Source organism: Molothrus ater, chromosome 1 (assembly GCF_012460135.2).
Source record: "Molothrus ater isolate BHLD 08-10-18 breed brown headed cowbird chromosome 1, BPBGC_Mater_1.1, whole genome shotgun sequence".
Classification (NCBI taxonomy): Eukaryota; Metazoa; Chordata; class Aves; order Passeriformes; family Icteridae; genus Molothrus; species Molothrus ater.
The window spans coordinates 78,963,878-78,983,340 of NC_050478.2; the positions used below are offsets into that span (position 1 = coordinate 78,963,878).

At 40.2% G+C, this 19,463-nt stretch overlaps 1 protein-coding gene across 2 annotated transcripts; it reads right to left on the reverse strand.

The window, feature by feature from the left end:
• Positions 1 to 5,106: 5,106 nt before the first annotated feature.
• On the reverse strand, positions 5,107 to 18,364 carry OTULIN (OTU deubiquitinase with linear linkage specificity). 2 transcript variants are annotated; one of them, XM_036406880.2, is made up of 8 exons: positions 18,192 to 18,364; positions 16,337 to 16,666; positions 13,815 to 13,888; positions 12,905 to 12,999; positions 11,650 to 11,793; positions 9,286 to 9,411; positions 7,988 to 8,257; positions 5,107 to 6,712 (listed from the first exon to the last, which is right to left on the reverse strand). In XM_036406880.2, exons 1-8 carry the CDS (start codon positions 18,320 to 18,322, stop codon positions 6,518 to 6,520), a joined length of 1,365 nt encoding a protein of 454 aa, XP_036262773.1. In that variant the 5' UTR covers positions 18,323 to 18,364; the 3' UTR covers positions 5,107 to 6,517. The 2 variants fall into 2 exon arrangements, with proteins under 2 accessions (XP_036262773.1, XP_036262775.1); XM_036406882.2 differs by having other exon boundaries at positions 16,337 to 16,616; positions 18,192 to 18,268.
• Between the last annotated feature and the right edge of the window lie 1,099 nt (positions 18,365 to 19,463).

Consider the following 19,463-nt stretch of genomic DNA (forward strand, 5'->3'; position numbering starts at 1 on the left):
CCTGTTTGGAACAGGTTTGAGAATTGCTGCCACACTGCTTCCTCTTGAGCAGACTGAGCAAGGCCAAACAGCACACACAGAGTCACATGGTGGCCAGTTTGACCTTTCTCAAACGAAGCTTTCTCTTTCAGGGACTTTGTAGGCTTTATTTCACTCTTCCGAAGAAAGTTAGGGCCTGATCTGAAGCAGGGAAAAAGTAAGACATGCAGTATGAGAGCAGAAGGGAGCAGAAACCTCACCATTGCCTGAAAGTGACACTTCTGAATGAGGATGTGTTGGATGACCACAGCAAACACTCTCCCTGCACGTTCCAGTCCCTGCAACGTGCATGGAGAGCCACAGGGAGGAAAACCGAAGCCTGAGTGCTGCTTGACAACCCAGGAGAAAGCCAAGCAGCCTCTACACTGGCTGTTCTGCAGCTGTGAGAAATGGGCCTCCTTCCTCTAGGTGACATAAAAGCTGTGTCTCGTGAGCAGACATTTTCCTGGCAGCTGGAACCAGTGCTCCCAAACTTACAGCCAGAATAGATTGCTCTGTGCTGAGCCCACCTGCCATACACAGGTGGTAAATCCCTCCAGTGCAGCATTTCTTTAAAGTACATGGAGATTTGGTGGCAAGCCCCACCCATGATAACAGTCCCCGCAGTGAAATAGGATGCCTTCCCAACTGCAGATCTTACACCTTCTCTCCTAGCTCCTCAAAGGAAACTTCACACCATTATTTCCTTTGAATTTTCCATGCTGTTGTTTTACATATTTCTGGGAAGGCAGACACACCCAAATGAGCTTCCATGGGATGGGGTGTTGGGATTATATTGATACCTGGACCTTTCATACCTCATGCCTTACAAACAAGGTGATTGTTGAAGCTATCACAGATTTGCTTTAAACATCCCTAAGCACTGCTCCAGTTAATTTTTCATTTTCCTTTTTTTTTTTAATACCTTCTAGAATGCACTATTTTGTGTAATTAAAAGAGGTTTTATGTTTGCAATATATGTTTGATGAGACAAAATCCAGAACATCTGAGCAAAGGGAGCTCTAAAGAGGGCTCCTCTATAAATGAACTCTGAGGAAGAACTTGGCTGTCTAAAAGCAATGTTAATATTAGGTACTAAAAGCTAGTACACAACAGTCATGTGATATTACCCTGGGGTAGTATCTGCAGGAGGTGCAGGAGGCCAGTGATGCTCTAAGTGGGTGTTTGCTGGGGAGGATCTTAGGGAGCCTGAATGGAAGATGAGAATCTGAGGCTCACAGGAGACAGCTTGTCCTGCCACTGTGCAAATGTTATTTAAACAAGGGAAATAAACTATGAACTCACTGAAATTTGGTTTAGTTGTAAACCCTCCGTTTCCTCTATGTTTTCAACCCTATTAGCTAAGCAGCTCGACAATGACCCCTGAGAAGAAATTTTATTGGCTCTTCTGTCTCCCTTTTGAATATGAACTCAAAAAACATGCTCAGGTGAGAGAACAGAAATTGCTCTAAACTGCTGCTTGCTGGCTTCCTGAAAGTAACACAATCCTCCAGAATGCAAGTGCATTCATGATGCAGTTCACTGGCACAGAAGCTGAAGTTTGGCAGCAAGAGATGAACCTGCCTAGGAGGGGCAAGAAGCAGTGTCTCAGCCAAGCTCTTACTTCAGCTCTGCAGAACCACTCCTTGAGCAAAATACCAGGTCTCCTGTACAAAACAAAGGCCAAAATGTTATGTAATACTGAAAAAAAAATTAAAGTAGAGGGCCTGGAAAGAGTTTAAGTGAAATGGACACATTTTGCAAGGGCCTGGAAAGAGTTTAAGTGAAATGGACACATTTTGCAAGGTTATGTCCCATCCTGTACATCCTCCTTGCTCAATGTAATTTATTATTTCTCTTACCCTTTACACAAAACCAAAAAAATTCTTATGATGCAGAAGACACTCATAAACAGTAATGACAACAGTAATAGTTCAGCAAGTGGTCCATCTCTAAATATATAGCCTATTCAGTTTTACACTGAGTATGTCTTTTACCTAGGAATAATTATCATTTCATTAACAGAAGTACAGGCAATAATATTCTGTTATTCAAGGTACTTTAAATCTTTGTATCTCAGCTACAACTAATTTTTTTTCCCTTTATAATAAGGACAGTAAAAATAAATTATGCTTTGTGCACCTTCAACTGCAGTTGGAAACTAACAGGTTTCTACATCTTAAAAGTTATTTGATTCACTCTTGGATAATGTGAGAATCCAACCCACCACTTCTCACCATACATCATTTTTGACACTATGAAGCCTCATGTTCGTGAAGCAGGAATAGGTTATCCCAGAACCACTGCTCAGGATTCACTGTCACAGAGTGATTCTGACTGTGAAGACTCACATGCCTCAAAACATCACATGAAGGTTTGGATGAATGCATTAAAAAAAGCCAGATACTCAGCAGCCAAAGAGAGGGCTTGCTACAAATTTCAACTCCTACTAGCAGATTCTTATTCTAGGTGTAAAACAGATTAACTACTTGATATTCAAAAAGCTAAAAATGTAAAGGCATGAAAAATCTCAAGTTTCTTATCACTTCATTTCACAGTCTTCCACGTCTTCAAAATGTCTTTCACCTATCTATGCACTAAGAACTTCGACTTATATATCCTGCCATGCAAGTCTCTCAGGCTGATGCTGCTAAACCCGGGTCTTTTGAGATCACTGGATCACAAGGCAAAGATCAGTAGATCACTAGGTCACAAGGCAAAGCATTTTGGCCATACCGTATTTCCTCAGCACGGTCGGTGTTGGTGTATCGGCACCGCGCTCTGCATTTGCGGGAGCACCACGGTGAAGTGACAAGCCAGCAGAAGCCCTGGCTGTGTCTCGGCAAGGAAAGCAAGGAAGGGCTGCGGGTGCCACCAGCTGGGCTGTCCCCTGGCCTGCAGGGGCACCTGGTGACAGACCGGGAAGGGAGGGTAGGCTCGCCGTGCGGTGGTGCGGGACCGGCTGAGGCGCTCCTGGGCTCCCCTGCAAAAGCACTGCGAGCCGGGGGCAGCTGCGGGCCGGAGGTGAGCATCTCCAGTGAAAGGTCTGTGAAACACCGTAAGACTGTTTCAGAAGGAGGGCACTTGTTTCATTTTTCTTATTTTTTCCCCTTTTCTTTGTCTTTTTTTTTTTTTTTTAATCTAAGATGTATGAGGCAGAAGGGCACCATACATCTTCGATTACGTAACAAGGGCAGTGTCTGAATTCTGTCCCACCCCAGGAAGCCACAAGCGGTTGCAGAATATCTGATTCTAGAAAAGTAAGAGAGATGGGAGGGGAGGAAAGTACCCACTGTGTTCAGCCTATATAAAAACATAATTTCAATAAAATAAAGGTTTGGGGTTCTTCAGACTGAAAGCCTGACACTGAAGAGCACATGTAGAGGCCACCTACTACAGCCCCTGCAGCACTGACTGCTGCAACAGCCCAAAGGGAATGGATCCTGTCAAAGACCTTGCAGGCAGGTGTCTAAAAACACCACCCCAAACCCCACAATTCCAAAAAGGGGCAAATTGGGCAAACTGCCCCCTAGAGGAGACACCTGGTGATCACATTCAGTGTGCCCCTCCTTCCTCAGCATGCCAAATTATCCTGCAACATCCCTGATAAACCAATCTTTAGTCAGTACTGACCAGTTCTTCAATGGCTCAGTACATTTCAGGGTGGCTGTTTTGCCATCCCAATGACTTACACTGGCATTATGAATAGCAATAAGAGAATTTCATCAGCACCCAGGCAGAAATGAGTGCTCTGGGAAAAGGGGACTAGAGAGATGCCTTCTTTAGGAGGCTTCTACCATGCTGAACTTCCTGCTTCACTTTCAGCTCTGTGGAATTAATAACATTTCCATTTCTGAGAGGCTGAAGTTCTCCTCAAAAAATTCATAAATGGACATATTCTTTGAATGTGTCTGGCTTGGAGCACATTAGTCAATGTCATAGCACAAATATTCATTGCAGCCAGCTTGAGAACACGGCTCCTGTCATCTTCCAGCATTAAGCAAAAAAGGGAGCATTCATGAAGAACATTTGGCCACCTTCAGACATTCTTGGTCCTGTCCTGCCAGCTAGCATAGTGGGAAAACAAATGGCAATTCTGTCCAGAAGAAAACAAGATGCAGGAGCTGCACAACCAACACTATTTATACACCAGGGACCAAGATGCCAAGTTGAGCCCTGCACTCTATACACAGTGCAAGAGCTCCCTCTCCCCACTTCCTTCACATCTACACGGTTCCCTGACCACATCTGCCATCCAGGCGAGACAGGAGCTCCCACACTGCTCTCCAGCCTCCTTCACTAGTTCTGGATGAGAGGGCTGTCACTGTCACACAGAAACGCACTTTGCAAGAGATGGCCGAGCTTGGCCTCAGCAGTCTGAATAAAGGCACAGTCCTGAACCAAACACACCAGGTCTTGGGGAGCTCCCACAGGACACCATCCTGAGGCTTCTCCGAGCCTCACCCAGCCTCAGCTTGGAGAGACTGCCTGCTGCAGCATCAGGCACACTTTATAACTTACTAGGAAACAGAATAAAGGCAAAATAAAAGCTTGGTGTAGACAGGAGAAATTTTTAGCAAAAACCACATATGACTTAAGCACCTTGTGCCCAGTCCCACCTTTCCAGTTCAAGATACAAGCCAATTATGTGAATTGTTTCCAGCCCTAATAATGGCTACGAACTCAGCCCCTAAAAAGCCTCTGCTTTAGAGGTTTTTGTCATACATTCATAACCATGCTCTACATGTGTGAAAATATCTTTTTGAAGAGGTGTTGAATCTCAAGAATATATGACAATTCAATAATTTCAGTTAATTAAATCATAACTACAACTTTTCTATCAGAGTTATGAATTGCAGAAGTTAATTTATTTTTCCTCCTCTTTAGCTTTTCTTGGATAACATCAATTCAGGGAATTACTTGGTTTTGCTGCCTGTGTGCAAGCAGACAATAATTACTTCTTTTACACAGGTTACTGTACTTCACAGCATTCCTGAACAAACTGACTTCAACAAAGTGGATTACAAAAACTGAAACATTAAAAATTTAAAGTATAGGCCATAAAACAAGAAACAAAATGCTGCCAGATGAATTTGAAAAGTTTTTTATTCCCTTGTAGCTCCCAGAAATTTTCAGTAACAAACTAATTGATTTAGAAGGCAACGAAAACATGACATATATAACACAGTACATGATAGGCCTTATTAATGTGTTTAAAACACATCTTAGAAGAGAACAGAACTTTTAGAACACATGTTCATTGTATATATTACCTTCCACAATAATAGTTAACAAATGTCAACTAGAAGAGAAGAATTTTGCACGCCACTTTCTCCAACATATTCAAATAAAAAGTTTTTATAACCTTACCCCATTTACAAATGAAGGCCTTCAAAGTGACCTGTGTATGACCAGCTGATTTTGGTTAAATCAGCTTTCACTCTCTTGTTCCAAAGTCACCTGTAGGACAAAATTCTACATGAACTTAAAAGCTGAATGCTTCATTATTTAATTATTTTTAAAAGATTTGTCAGCACTTCCAGCATCTGATACATTCTGTATTCTTTCAGTTTTAAAGCATAATGAATAACTAAGCAGAAACAGAACCTCTGATATCTCCACTCTTGGGAGGAGTAAGCTGCACCAAAAGTTTATTTCCAACTACTGAACTCCCTGGACAAATTAAAATCCTCATGTTGTCTAGAGCAGCTGCCTGAGAGGATTGACAGTACAGGAACAATAACATGAAAAGACATGGAAGTGAACTGGCATGTGGCTACCCTCTATCACCTGTCATAATTGAAGTGGGAATTCTGTGTACTCTTTGACTTCATGACTGACTATCAAACAAGTCGTATACTCCCTTATCACATTTGCCATGTTCCTCTCCATGAGTTGAAAGGCGAAGAGCAGCTCATTTTCAGTGTAACAGACAACTGGCTTCTAAATAAGAGACATGTATGTAGGAGAAACAACCCAAAGCATTAGAAAACTTAAGTAACATCTCTCTTACAGCATAAATCATGGCAGGCATTAAATTCCAACTGCAAAAGAATTGTATTACTTCCCAAGACCCAATTTTGTATAAATGGCTTCTAAGCACTTTTAAAAAGATCTGCCAAGACACTGCCACCTTACTTTCCCAGATATTTCAATTGTCATTACTTTGGGGAGCAAAAAGTTAGCTCATGTCTTACCACAGAGCCTCACTAAAAGAAATAAAATTAATAAATCTATCATTTTGGCAATTCTATCCAGAGTAAGTCCTTCAAAAAAAAAGGACTGCAGAAGCATCCATTTCTTTTGATGGAAAAGAAAGCCATGCTTGCCAAACCTTTACTATTTAAGATAGTACCTATTTGACACTTTATTTCAGATGTCAACTTCCAAAACACAGATTTCAAATTGTTGATTTAATCACATGGATTTTGTCCTGTTTCAAAACAGCATGGGAAACCTCCATAAGCAGCACAAGTTTGTCTGCCAAACAATCACTTGTTCACAGCACTGTCTCTTGGCACATTCTGACTGGAATATTATAGTGTCTGTCATCTTCAGTTATGAGAGTCACCACAGGCCAGTCCTCCTCCGGGTCATTGGGGTAAAGTGTGATGAACTCATCAGTGCTGTGCTTATAGAGTCTGTACACTTGGATGGTGTACTGCAGAGCATAAGCAAGGAGAAACATCTCCACCTACATTGGAAACAGCAAATACTGGTGTAAAATTCAACATGCCTTCTACAAGATTTTCCTCATAAAAATATTAAACTAATACCTATCAGATGTCGTTTTTCAAAGACAAAAATTGTGACATGAGAAGTCCTATACATGAGCATCTCTCATTCATTCTCTCATCTCCATCATCCCCCCTCTATGACACCATGCATTTAACAACTAAGTCCTCAAATCCACAATGGCATACTAGTAAAATAACCCTAAAGAAAAACTGCTTTACACAGAGTGTCCTATTGCTGCAAGCAAGTAGGAAAGACATTCTCTTGCATCAGTGTTCATCCTGTTAAGTCACTTAAAACCATACAAGTGCAGGTTTCAGACAATGATCCTTTCACTCTTACAGGGTACTCTGAACTTTCCAGCCAAATAAAAGTAAATGGAAAGCCCTTACAGAGCCTGTTGACGGGAGAAGAAATTCAGAAAAAGAAGCTGTGAAAAGCTTCTACTTCATCTGCTACAGTGACAAGCGCATCCTGTTCTACATTACAATTTACAAAGAATCTTACTGAAATAAAAATATAGTCAGCACAAAAAACTGGCAACATAACTTCTTGACATAAACTGAGCAGCAAAAAAGTCACCAATTAATCACCTATTTTCATAGAAACAGCAAACTGTCTTATCTATACTGCAGTTGTCAGATTTTTAAGATAAGAAACAAAACCAAAACATAATACTTCCATGTTTCTAATATCTACAATTAAGTTGTGAACTTCATTGCAGTGTTCTACTTGTAATGTATTCAATGGGTTTTTTTTAATGGATGTTTCCAAAATCTTTCAGTCTATTCAGCTCATTAACTACTCCTCATTTTGGTTTGGGGCTTTTTTTGTAATATGTATACCATTTATGCCATGTATAAAACAGTAACTTCCATTAGCTTATCAGAATTCACCTGTGTATGTGCTACACATGGTCTTCATAGTTTGCGTATTAGCTTTTATTGTGGTATTTTTTAGAAAGCTAACAACTAAAGAGATCCATACAAGTGTTCTATTAATAGCAAACCCTATTTCCAAAGAATGCTACCTGCCAGCCACCAGACAAAACGTGGTGTTTCAGAGAAGGGCCTTTACAGACTCTCATTATAAGCAAGCAGTTCTAACATATTCCTCCTAACAAAAGACCAGATGCTTCAGTCAGCCCAACAAAAGCTGAGAAATCTCTTAAACCATTTGAAACTGAAAACTCCAAAACAGGAAAGTAACACTTTAAAGAACAGCCTCTCCTTACTTGTTCAAGGCCTCCACTGTGTCCAATATGATTCAAGTGATTCTGCATTAACTGACAAGGGTTGCTGGATGTATCCCGTGCAAACAGGAGCCAGGAGAAGACAGGCACTCTCTTTCCACTTTTATCAGCATTGTATAATTCAATGGCAGTGTTAAGCATCAAAAATTTGAGCGCTTCATAAAGACTGTACTCCTCCTCTTCATTCTTAAACAATTTATCACAAGCTTCTTGTTTCTCAAGAGGACCCTTTATTTCACTTATATTCTTCCACTAAAAAAAACAACAAACAAACCATTAGACACAACACAAATCAACAGCCATCTCCCTGCCAGAGCTGCAAAAATCACTTGTGAGTTGTCAGATGCTCAGACAGGCACTCAGAATTTAACTTATGAAGGGCTTTGTGCCTTTTTAAAAACAATGAAGAATATTTCCACAACTGTACCCGTCAAGGTCAGGCTGATTTAGCCTGATTTTGCTTAAATTGATCCATAAGCAAAGCAAAAGGAAGGGATGCTAAAAATTGCTGCAAGGTAGCAGAAGAAATATTGTGGTGGGACAATACACATTAAGGTAATAAATAACTTTTTTGTTTGCTGTGACATAAAGCCTAGATACATCATATTCTTTACATTTCTGTTACTCAAAATGCATATTTCATTCCAGCCCCCAAACTGCAAAAATGCAGTATTCCAAATACATCTTTAAAGCCTTTATAAAGAGAATTTGCAGTCACAGTAAGACAGGAACAACTTAAGTGTTTTTTAATAGGTTCCAGAATTCCAAGAGGGAGAAAGCACGGGGCCAGGTAATATAGTATGAATATTTAAGGGCACAATCCTGTTCCTATGACCTGAAATAAATGTATAAAAAAGGAACAAAAACTACTCCTTTGAAATTACTTCAGAGCTGTTGTGTTTTTCTTTCCTTAATCTTGTCCAGATAGCAAAAGGATTTGTCTGCAGTTTACATCATTCCTTCAAATAAAATACAAGAAAACACAGAGGCAGAAAGCTACTCTGTTATATTAATTTTTACATTGAAATCTGTCTAATTAATAGTTTTCTGCAGAGCTGCTTGCAAGTTAATTCCAGCATCAGGCTACTGCAAGTAGTAAAAGACCAGATGCTTCTCATGTATCTGAACAGACATTCTTTACTTGACTTTTTTGCAATATACATACAGAAAAGTGACTTTCACTACTGAAAGCATCCTTATGTTAAATTCTCCACATTCAAAAATCTTTTTCACTTTTCTTATTTGCAAGTGACAAAAGAATATACAAATACTTTTCCAACCTTTTGCCTTAGAAGTACTAAATACTCTTTTATTTCATCCCTTATTTCTCCCATCCTCTTGCCAGGTTTCTTTCTGAGCTGCCACTGCTTGATCCAGTCATACTTGCTCAGCAAGTTTTCAGGAAGCTGGAAGTTGAGAGAAGAAAAGGCAGCTTAAGCTAAAAGTCTGGAAAGGAAAAGCCACCAACCTGCATATTTTATTTTTATTAACAGTTTTCACCTTAAAACAATACCTCATATATCCTTCTGAACAGATATCATAGTAAGAGGACCATACCAAGCACAAGTGGCTATTTATATTTGCTGGGTAACAGTAAGAATACTGGTCTATTACTATTTCCAGATCTAACACATAAGCACTGAAAAAAATTATCCACCAAGTTACTCATGCTTCTTTTTTGTTTGTTATTTTGTTTTGAGGTTTTTGGTTTTTTTTAATTAAAACACTCCTCCAACAGCAGATATATGACAGTGACTTTGTTTGAAAGTGTTCCTGAACCAACAGAAGAGAAAATTACATTCATCATATAATCCTGAAGTCTTGGTGGACTGCAAACTACTTTGTCCAGAACACACCAAAAAAATCTGTTTCAAGGACCACAATCCAAACACTCTAGGACAGTTTTTTTATTAAAGAAAAAAACAACTTGGGAATTTGCTGATGCATCAGGTCATGTTTTAGCCTCAGAACTGCCTCTTTTACTGCTCATGTGCTACACCTGTTCAGTTCTGAGCTTTTACACCTCCCTTGAAGGACACTCTGGCAGTTGCATGTCCAGTTTTGTACCTTCATCTATTAATCCATTTTACTGCTAAAACTGGAAGAGCAACTTGGGTCTTACAATGGAGTAAATCTTGGCTAGAGCAGCACTTATGCCATCAGCCACCACCAGCCCATTTTCACTTTATTAGGACTCCAAATTAGTAATGTGTTCTCCTTAGTGGCAACCAAGTCTGTGTTCAGAGAGGCACAGATCTTCTCCCACCCCAGCCTGGCCGAGCTAAACAATCAAAGATTATATGCCAGTAACTTCTACAACTACAAATGTGCATGTAATCACCATTTTAGATTAAAAACAAGAAAAAAAATGTTATATTTGTACTGCCAGCTGTCAGTATACGCATTTCTCTTACATGTCTTCTGCTTTGATGCCTAACAATTTATCATTTCAGTTTGTTTTGTAGTTTTACACCCTTTTCAAAAAAATGTTCATTATCATATGACATTTTCCTCTATGAATCAGCAAAAAAAAAAAAAGAGAGATGAACATTATTAAAAACTTCGAAGTACATAATTTTTAAAAAGTTTCCTCTTTAAAGGATGATTGGGAAACTATGTTCTTTAGTCTGATAATGTGGAAATGGTTGAGAGCTGAAAGAATGTGTTTTATTACAAAAAGGACACCATTTAGCAATGTACTTGCTGTAAAACACCTCACAGAACTGTTTTCATCAGTAATTACAAAAATATAATCACAAGATGTTTGCTTAAAAATTACAGTGGCCAGAATAAGAACTTTTCAGTTGTCCTCTAAAGTGATGCAAAAAGGTAGTAAGGGCAGTGTGATTCTACTTGGACTGCTACCCTACAGACAGGGTGTGCATCAGACATTCACCATTTACATTTCCAGCAGCACCCTGACAACTGGAACCTTACTCTTTCAAATGGCTCACTTTTGTATAGGCAGCTTCTTACTTAATATGTTTTTCCATATTCACCAATACCACCAAATGGACTTTGTTGACACAAGAAAATTTCTGGAATATTCTTCTTCTGCTTGTAGGGGAATACCTTGCTCTTCTCATACATCAGTGCTCCAGAAAAACTGTTTGTCATGTCAGGTTGGAGTTGCTCTTACACTTATTTTAAGCAACATTTAAGACACAGGTAATTACATTCTGCAAAGCCTACAGCATCCAATTTGCTATTCCACTTTCTAGAGAAACCATATATGGCACACAAGAATAGATATAATTTTGAAAAGCTGGGGGTTTTGCAAATGTTAGAATAAATTGTCTGTATTTTTTGTTATTACCAAATGTCTTGTGGAAAATCTCTTTCTGCCACATTATAGGCAGTAAGAAGAAACCAAGAGAGCAGAATTAAGACAGACAAGTGACATTCCATTAAGCACTACAGTCAAATTTATATCCATTATAAACTGGAAACCAAGGGCACCTGGACTCAATTCCAAGTTGAAAGAATCACTGTGCACAAACAATCATCTTGAACATTACAACTTCTCAGTTCAGGGGATATTGACAAGTGAGCATATACACTATATAACAGAGAAATGAGATCATAAAATGATCAAATAGGTTAGACCCAATATTAGTCTATTCTCAGATCAGTGTGACACATACCATAGGAAAATCCTCACTCTGCAGCCACCTTGGTAACTGGGTAGCTTGGCTTAATGCCTGGAAAAGAGTTGCTCTAAAAGCACAATAGTTATCACCTCGTATTCTCCTTATAGATGCAAACTTCTGAGCAACTGCTTCATATCCCTAGAAAAACACAAAATCCAAAGGACATGAAATCACTAATAAAACCTTTTAAGGTCACACACTGTTAACATAAGAGGTATTGGAATATTATCACCCAAATACTAATGCTATTTAAAAAAAAAAAAGCTTGACCCACTACCCCTTTTGGAAGTTCAAATACTTTTAGGTCACAAATTATACTCTGAAAAATAAACCCAAAAAACTTAATTCTGCTGAAAAACAAATAAGAAACTGAAGAACATAAACATCATTGAAACACGGGTAGCTAACTCACCTAGATTTCCAAAAATATCCAACATACAAGACTACACATCATGCTTAAAAGAAATTTGAACACTATTTGATGATACTTACCCAAAACATGGCACATGTAGTTTGCTTCTGCCTCAGGGCAAGTTTGTGTTTACACTGAAATATCCTGACACTTGCCTCAGCACATTTGTTCCCTCCCTGCTGTTCCCACACTCGCAGTTGTAGCAGAAGCCTCGATGTTGAAATGCAGCTTCTGCAGCTCAGCTACCCTGGCAAGGGCCCATGTCCTGTGTGTCCATACTTCTCACAGTAATCTCTCCACAGGGAGGCATGGGGAGGTTTTGACTTTTGTAAGGTATCTTTATGTTTACACACACATAGCAGTAAATTTCTCAAGCAACAAAACAACTTTATTTTCTACCATTCTAGGTCAAGATTAATATTAAAAAAATTAGTCCAAAAACTGGTAAAAACCTCAGGAAAAATGTTTAAAAACCCATGCAATTTGCCACTTTAGGTTACCTGCCTTCCAGCCAAAAATGTGGTAATCTTCTCTTCACTTCAACAGTCCACAAAATTAGCAATTTATGTCCATAAACAAAATATAAAACTTCAATTGAAAACAATAACAAAGGACAGTATTAATCAAACCCCTAAATTATCAGCAAGTAGCTTTGCTAAAAACACATTTGCAATGAGAACAAAGAAAAGCATCTGCCAGTTGTAAACCACTCATAAGACCTCACAATGTAAAACACTGCTACTGCATTTCCTGTCTTAAAAGACTGACTGCATAGGAAATAATGAAGCAGACAAAAACCAAGAACCTAATGAAATTCAACAAAAATAGAACTGCTACCTTTCTCATCCTTTTTGCTGCTGGTGTATTTCCTCTCCATTCCTTCCTGCAATACTCCATGATGTCCATTTCAGGTGAAACACTTAATTTATAATCTGTCAAAACAGAACGTGCAACATGTTACATGCAACAGAACATTATAAAGAAAACAAAAGGTACAAAGCACATCAAATTTCTAAATACACTATCACTTTAAATTAACTTCAGCGCCAAATGAAACTGGCAGTACAACCTGTAGCTACTAAGTAATTATTGCTGTGGGAGGGGATAAAATCAGCTTGTTCTGAAAATTACACCTGAAGTTACGATGTAGTTCAACAAGACAGGGAACACTCTGCTCCTCTCTTCTGCAAAAATTAATTGGCAAAGAGGAGAAATTACTCAAGTACTCTCATTTTCTTAGCAAGCAGAAAAACACTGACAAGTTTCTCTTCTTCATATAGAAGCTAGACTATAAGGGAGAAAGATCTTTCTCAGTAAGTCAGTAACAATACCAGAAGGAAGAGATGCAGTTTTGCCTCAGAATCTCAACAGCCTTCATCCCAAAACCAGGTAGTACTGAGGGTATCAAGGCATGCCAGCAACAGATGCTGCTATGATGACTATGACGAGCAATTTTCAAGCACAACACTCATAACATAGACTATGTGACTGCTTTCCAAAGAATTCTCATTCACTCAAAGTAACTACAGAAACAAAGGGAATGATATATTGAGAGCAATTAATTTTCCAGAGAATTGATCTTTTTTTGAATCAAACTGTACAATGTACTCAGTCACAAGTAACTGCTATTGAACACGGACATCTGTGCATAGGAGTCCCTGGAAGAAAGAGTATTAGGACATCACACATCAGTGCTACAGTGAGTTGCAATACTGTATTTGAAACTTCACACAAAGTTTGATTGTACCTGATGAGTTTGTTTCACTAAGTAGTATCTTCTCTCTCTCTATTTCTTCTTCATCACGATACATGTCCTCCTCACTGCAATAAAAATCAACACATACCTCAAGTAACAGCACAAATCCTACTCTCTTTTTCAACCTTTTCCCCTTTTTACAACTCAGGAAAGTATTTAAGTCTTTCTACCTTTATTTTCAACTCAATTTGCGTTCCATCTTACCCATTTTCATAGCAACATTAGCTCTCAAAAAGAGAGAAAAGTTTAGAAAACCCTCTCAACTGCTCCCCTCCAGTATCTGTCACCAGGCTGGTGATAAATTATTGCCTGAATTTCTCTTCTGTGGTTGAATGAATACTACAGTCCCTTCTACAGTACTTCTACATTTTACAGTTTAAATCTGCAAAAGAAAGAAGCCAACATGTCTATTTGCTGCACATATGAATAATGTAGCTAAGAACACTCTGCCCAAGGGGGCTTTGTATCTACACACCACTGGGACTGACCAACCTGCCTCGTGCTAAGCAGAACACATGACAGAATACAATGACAAGTGGCAAACTACCTGCATTTAGTTTGAATGTTACTAAATCTAAGGAGAAGTTCCACCATGATCCAAACTGCAGCTTACAGACCAGCTGAAAACCAGAGAAACATTTCTTCCTCAAATAATGTGGGCTTTTTGGCCAAGGTACACTGTCAAGAACCTGCACCTGAGCATACATACAACATTCTGAAGTCAAGTTATGACCATGAGAGGGGAAATGATGCCCTACAAGAATAGTGCATAGACCAGCATCTGCAGCTTGGATGGGAACATTACTGCTGAAAATGAAGGTCCATACAATGTTCAAAAATCTGACTGCAAATTTCACATTCCATTCCTGAGAGGCATTTGTCATATAATTACATCTAGCAAGTAAACTTCTAAAAAATAATCACAGCTTCACAATTAAAATACTTTAAAAAAAAAGTGTTACCAGCCATATTAGTATCATTTAGGCATAGCACTAAAGAGGTTTACATTAGAAGTCTGTTTTACAAAGAAAGTACATAAACAGAAAAAGGCTGCAAGGTTATTGCTTACTGCCCACTACTATCAGTAGCTTCTAATCTACTCCTCAAGAACACCCCAAATCTCAGCCTGCCTCCAAAAGACTAGGAGGAAATCAAGGCACATCTTACATCACTAAGACAGGACAAGCAATTAGGAAGACTGTGAGAAAGAGTTTAATGTAGCCAGATGGTAACTGGATTACTTTCATTAAACTTGAAAGGACAAACCACTAAATGATGGCTCTGTATTTCTTTTTCTTTATGTCCAAACCAGCTTACTCAAACCATCTGTGTATATCTCCCTTGAGAACAAAAAATCTATAGTATAAAGAGCTAGGTTAATACCAGGAAACTCATCTACTGGGCTGCTATATAAAACTAGTTATGTTTTTACTCAAGTGCTCAAGTAGCTGCACGAAATCTCATTTTTAGCAACACTAAATAATCATTAATTAAAAGAGAAACAGTAGATATAGTAGGTATCAAACACAGTACTATCTGGTGAGAAGAAACATCATAGAAATATTTGTTTCAAGTCCATATTCATGTTACACTATGATGCTGGACAAAGCCTAATTTCTCAGCAGAGTTTAAAGTCCATTAAGGTTTCTGAAGACTTGAACGAATACTTAATAACCTTGAAAACATTATTTAAAAAAACACACAGCCTGGTATGTGACAGCAGCAATCTCTAGCTTATCTTCTGTATAAGCCATGTATCTAAAATATAAAGCACCAACCTCCCCCTCTGACCATGAAGAAACCTGCTGCTACAAGGGATCCCATGGGGAGAGAAATTGTGTCAGGACAGGGAAATTGTTCTTTTGCCATACAGCCTTGAATAAACTCAGCATAAGATGCAGAAAGAAGTGTTTAACTGACCAAAGCAGTGAGATTACTCAAGAAAGAGGAAGTTTGGTGTAAAGGAAGCACTGTCATGTCCCTTCTGCAGATTTTATGAAACCACCTTCTTTCTGGGAGTTGACAAAACAGAGGCAGCACAGACTGAGAACATGACAGATTAACATCCAGAGTAAACAAGATACTGCATTTCAAGAGAGTTGTTTTGAAACCCAGGTAGGCAAGAGGTGCAATCCATCCGCACAGGCACTCTCATTCCAGAGATGAAAGTGTTTCATAACACTGTTGTAGTATAGCAATTGTTAAATAAATCTGTGGAAACAATAATGTGGGAACTCATGCCTTTCTCCATTAATGTCTAGATAAATATTTGGAAAATATAGTGAAAATAAAGTAAGAGTGGAAAAGAATGATTAAATGAAAACATGCATGCACAAAAGAAAATGATAGAGCAAGAAGTTTCATGCAAATACTTAAATTATTGAACTAGTTAATGGGATTTTCCTGAACCAAAGATACCAAGGAAAAAAATCATAAATTTACCTTCATGAACTGAAAGTACCCTCCCTTTCTATAGGAAAATTGTTAGTATATTTTAAAAAATTAATCCTTACCTCTCCTCAGATGACTCCACTACTGAACGATTACTAGACCAAGGTACATACAGGTCACAGTTTCTGGATGCATCCTGATCCATCACAAGAGATTTAATCATATCTGTCTTCTCAGGTCTCCCACTACTTCTGTATACACAGTCTTGTCTTATTTCTGACGTAGTTTGCTCTGTCTGGTCTGCAGGTGCATTTGCTGAGCCAAGTTCCTCAGAAGCAACACCAACTTCATTTTTATGCTTCATCAGCTGTGTGGGAACACTCTCTTTTTTCTCTTCTGCACCTGCAGAAAGGCCAGTTGGTTCTGTCATCCACCCTTGAAGATTATCCTGACTTTGAAGAATGAAAAGATATATGAAGAGTTTCTCTCCCAGAAAAAAATCATGTGTTTCAGGAAAGTTACAATATTTTAAGAGTTACATTATATTTTGAGAATTCAGGGGGTATATAAATTATTCAAAACCAGGAATAAAATCCAGAACAGTTTGGTAAAATAAGACAGCATCCAAGCTATTTTCTAACTCACTCTCATAACCATCATTTTTTACGAAGGCTGAGCTGTGCCAGTTCCTCAAACACAACCTGCACAAGAATTAGTATCCTGAATAAACACCTGCTATCCTTGGTGTGCATTATCACCTAAAACCCCGAGAATTAACAGAAATTTTAAGGAAACAAGTTTCAGTCTTGCAAGAAAACAGTTTGTACAAACTCACCTGGTGCTCTCTGAAACATCCACTACACCAGGATCATTGCTTAGTACAAAAATTTCCAATATTTGTATATTCCAATATGATCAAGGTATCAAGGCAGGATGCCTACAACTCATTCTAACAAGCTCCCCAAAAGTTTAGGATGTGCCCATATAGTAAATTTTCAGGGATATTTATCTTAAATTGACAGATAATCCTGCCCAAAAGTTATGGGTTGCTTGGCAGTTGTCACATTAATGTTCTGGACAATTGGTGGCTACCCAGGCTGGTCACCTCAGAGCTCACAAACTTAATATCCACTCTATAAACCTTAAAGCTGCACAACCCATTTCTATGTCTAGGTTAAAGCCTCCCACCTGAAAAATATCTTTACTTACTAGCATTACAGCCCCTTGGCACCTGAGCCCTGACACGTACCAAGCTGTCCCATAGCACGGAGCTCAGACCAGAGTTCACAGAACCACAGAGGCGGCTGAAAGGGACTTGAAAGGCCACCGAATTCCAAGCCCCCTGCTGTGGGCATGGATACCTTCCACTAGACCAGGCTGCTCAGAACCCCATCCAGCCTGGCCTTGAACACTTCCCAGGATGGGAATTCACAACTTCTCCGGCAACCTTGTTCCAGCGCCTCACCACTCTCACAGTACAGAATTTCTTCCTAATATCTGATCCAAACCTACTCTTTTTCAGCTGGAATCCTTCCCCCTTGTCCTGTCACTACCTGCCCTTGTAAAAAGTTCCTCCTCATTTTTCTTGGAAGCTCCCTTCAGGTACTGGAAGGCCAAAACTAGATCACTCCAAACCCTTCATTTTTCCAATCTGAACAGCCCCAATTGTCTCAGCATTTCCTCATAGAAGAGGAGCTCCATCCCTCCTCAACAACTTGGCCCTACTGGGGACTCGTTCCTACAGCTCCCTGTCCTTCCCATGCTGTGGCTCCAGAGCTGGATACAGCACTGCAGCTGGGGTCTCACCAGAGCGCACCAGAGGGGCAGAATCCCCTCCTCAGACACCGCTGACCGCGCTGCTTTGGAAGCACAGTCGCACTCCACGTCTCGATTTCTCCCGTCCCCGCTCCTCGGGGAAGGCCGGCCCAGGCTCGGCGCAGGGCACGGCCACCCGTGCGCAGCCCGGGGAGGCCTCACCTTTCCGCCGCGCTCCGTCCCGCCCGGCACCGCGAAGCCGGCCCGCCCCGCCGAGCCCCGGCGGGGGCCGCCGAGCCCGGCCCGAGGGGTGGGCGCGGGGCTCGGCCCGGCCGCCGCCGCTCGCCGCTCATGCCGGCGGGGCTCCGGGCACGGCCGGCAGCGCCAGTGCCGAACCCAGCACTGCCCGGGCACCCGCCCGGCTCCTGCGCGGCCCCGCAGCCGCTCCCGCCCCGCCGGAACCGGCACCGGCCGCGCCCCGCCCCCCGGAAAGGGCGGCCCCGCCGGGCCCTCAGCCCTCAGCCACTGCCCGGGGAATGGAAACGGGGAGAGTGATCCCGCACCCCCCGCCCCAAGGTGGAAGGCAACAATAAGTTCTCGTTAACAGAAAATACGGTGGAAATAAGAGTTGTTTTCCCGCTGACAGACGGCCCGTGTAAAAGGAAGTGCTCTAAGAATGCAAAGCGTCTGTTTGTGTTTGTGTGCGTGTGTTTGTGTGCGTTTGTGTTTGCATCTCTGTTTGTGTGTTTGCGTGTATGTCTGTGTGTGTGTATGTTTGTGTTTGTGTGTGTTTGCAGCTCGTCTGGAGCTTGCGAGAGGCTGGAAGTCTCTCTTCTGGGGGCAAAGAGATATCACCACGTTCTGATGATACATCCTTATGAAACTCCAGGCAGAAGAGAAGCGCGCACGGAGAGTAGATGAGAAGCCTTTAAACATTATGTGCTTCTGAAACATACCCATTATTTTAAAAAAACACCCACCACCACAACAAGAACAACCAAAAAAACCCAGCCAAAACAAACAGAAACCAAAACAACAAAACCCAAATAAACAAAATACAACAACAAAACAAGAAACGCCCCCAAAAGTCAGAATAGTATAATCTGTACCGTGATAGGAAAGTCCACTGCAGTTTAGGCATTTGAGGTGGTCCTCACATTGAAATTGGGCCTGAAAATGAAATATTTGTCTTCTTTCTGCAATTTCTGTCATAAGAATGTTTTCTCTGAGTATGACAAGTGATACTGAGACTGGAGGCAAATTACTACAAATATACAATCTGAACAGCCCCAACTGTTCAGACTATTTCAACTTCAGCAAAGTAAAAATAGTTTTAACGTGTATTTAGAGTATCAAACATTATTGGGAGAATATTTTAAAGGTGGAGGTCAGGTAGTAGAATGTCTAAAAGGTTAAAATGGCAATGATAAGTAATTTGCAACATCATGAAACTTAATATAAAACTGATAGATGTTTTGTAAACAAACCTTTTCT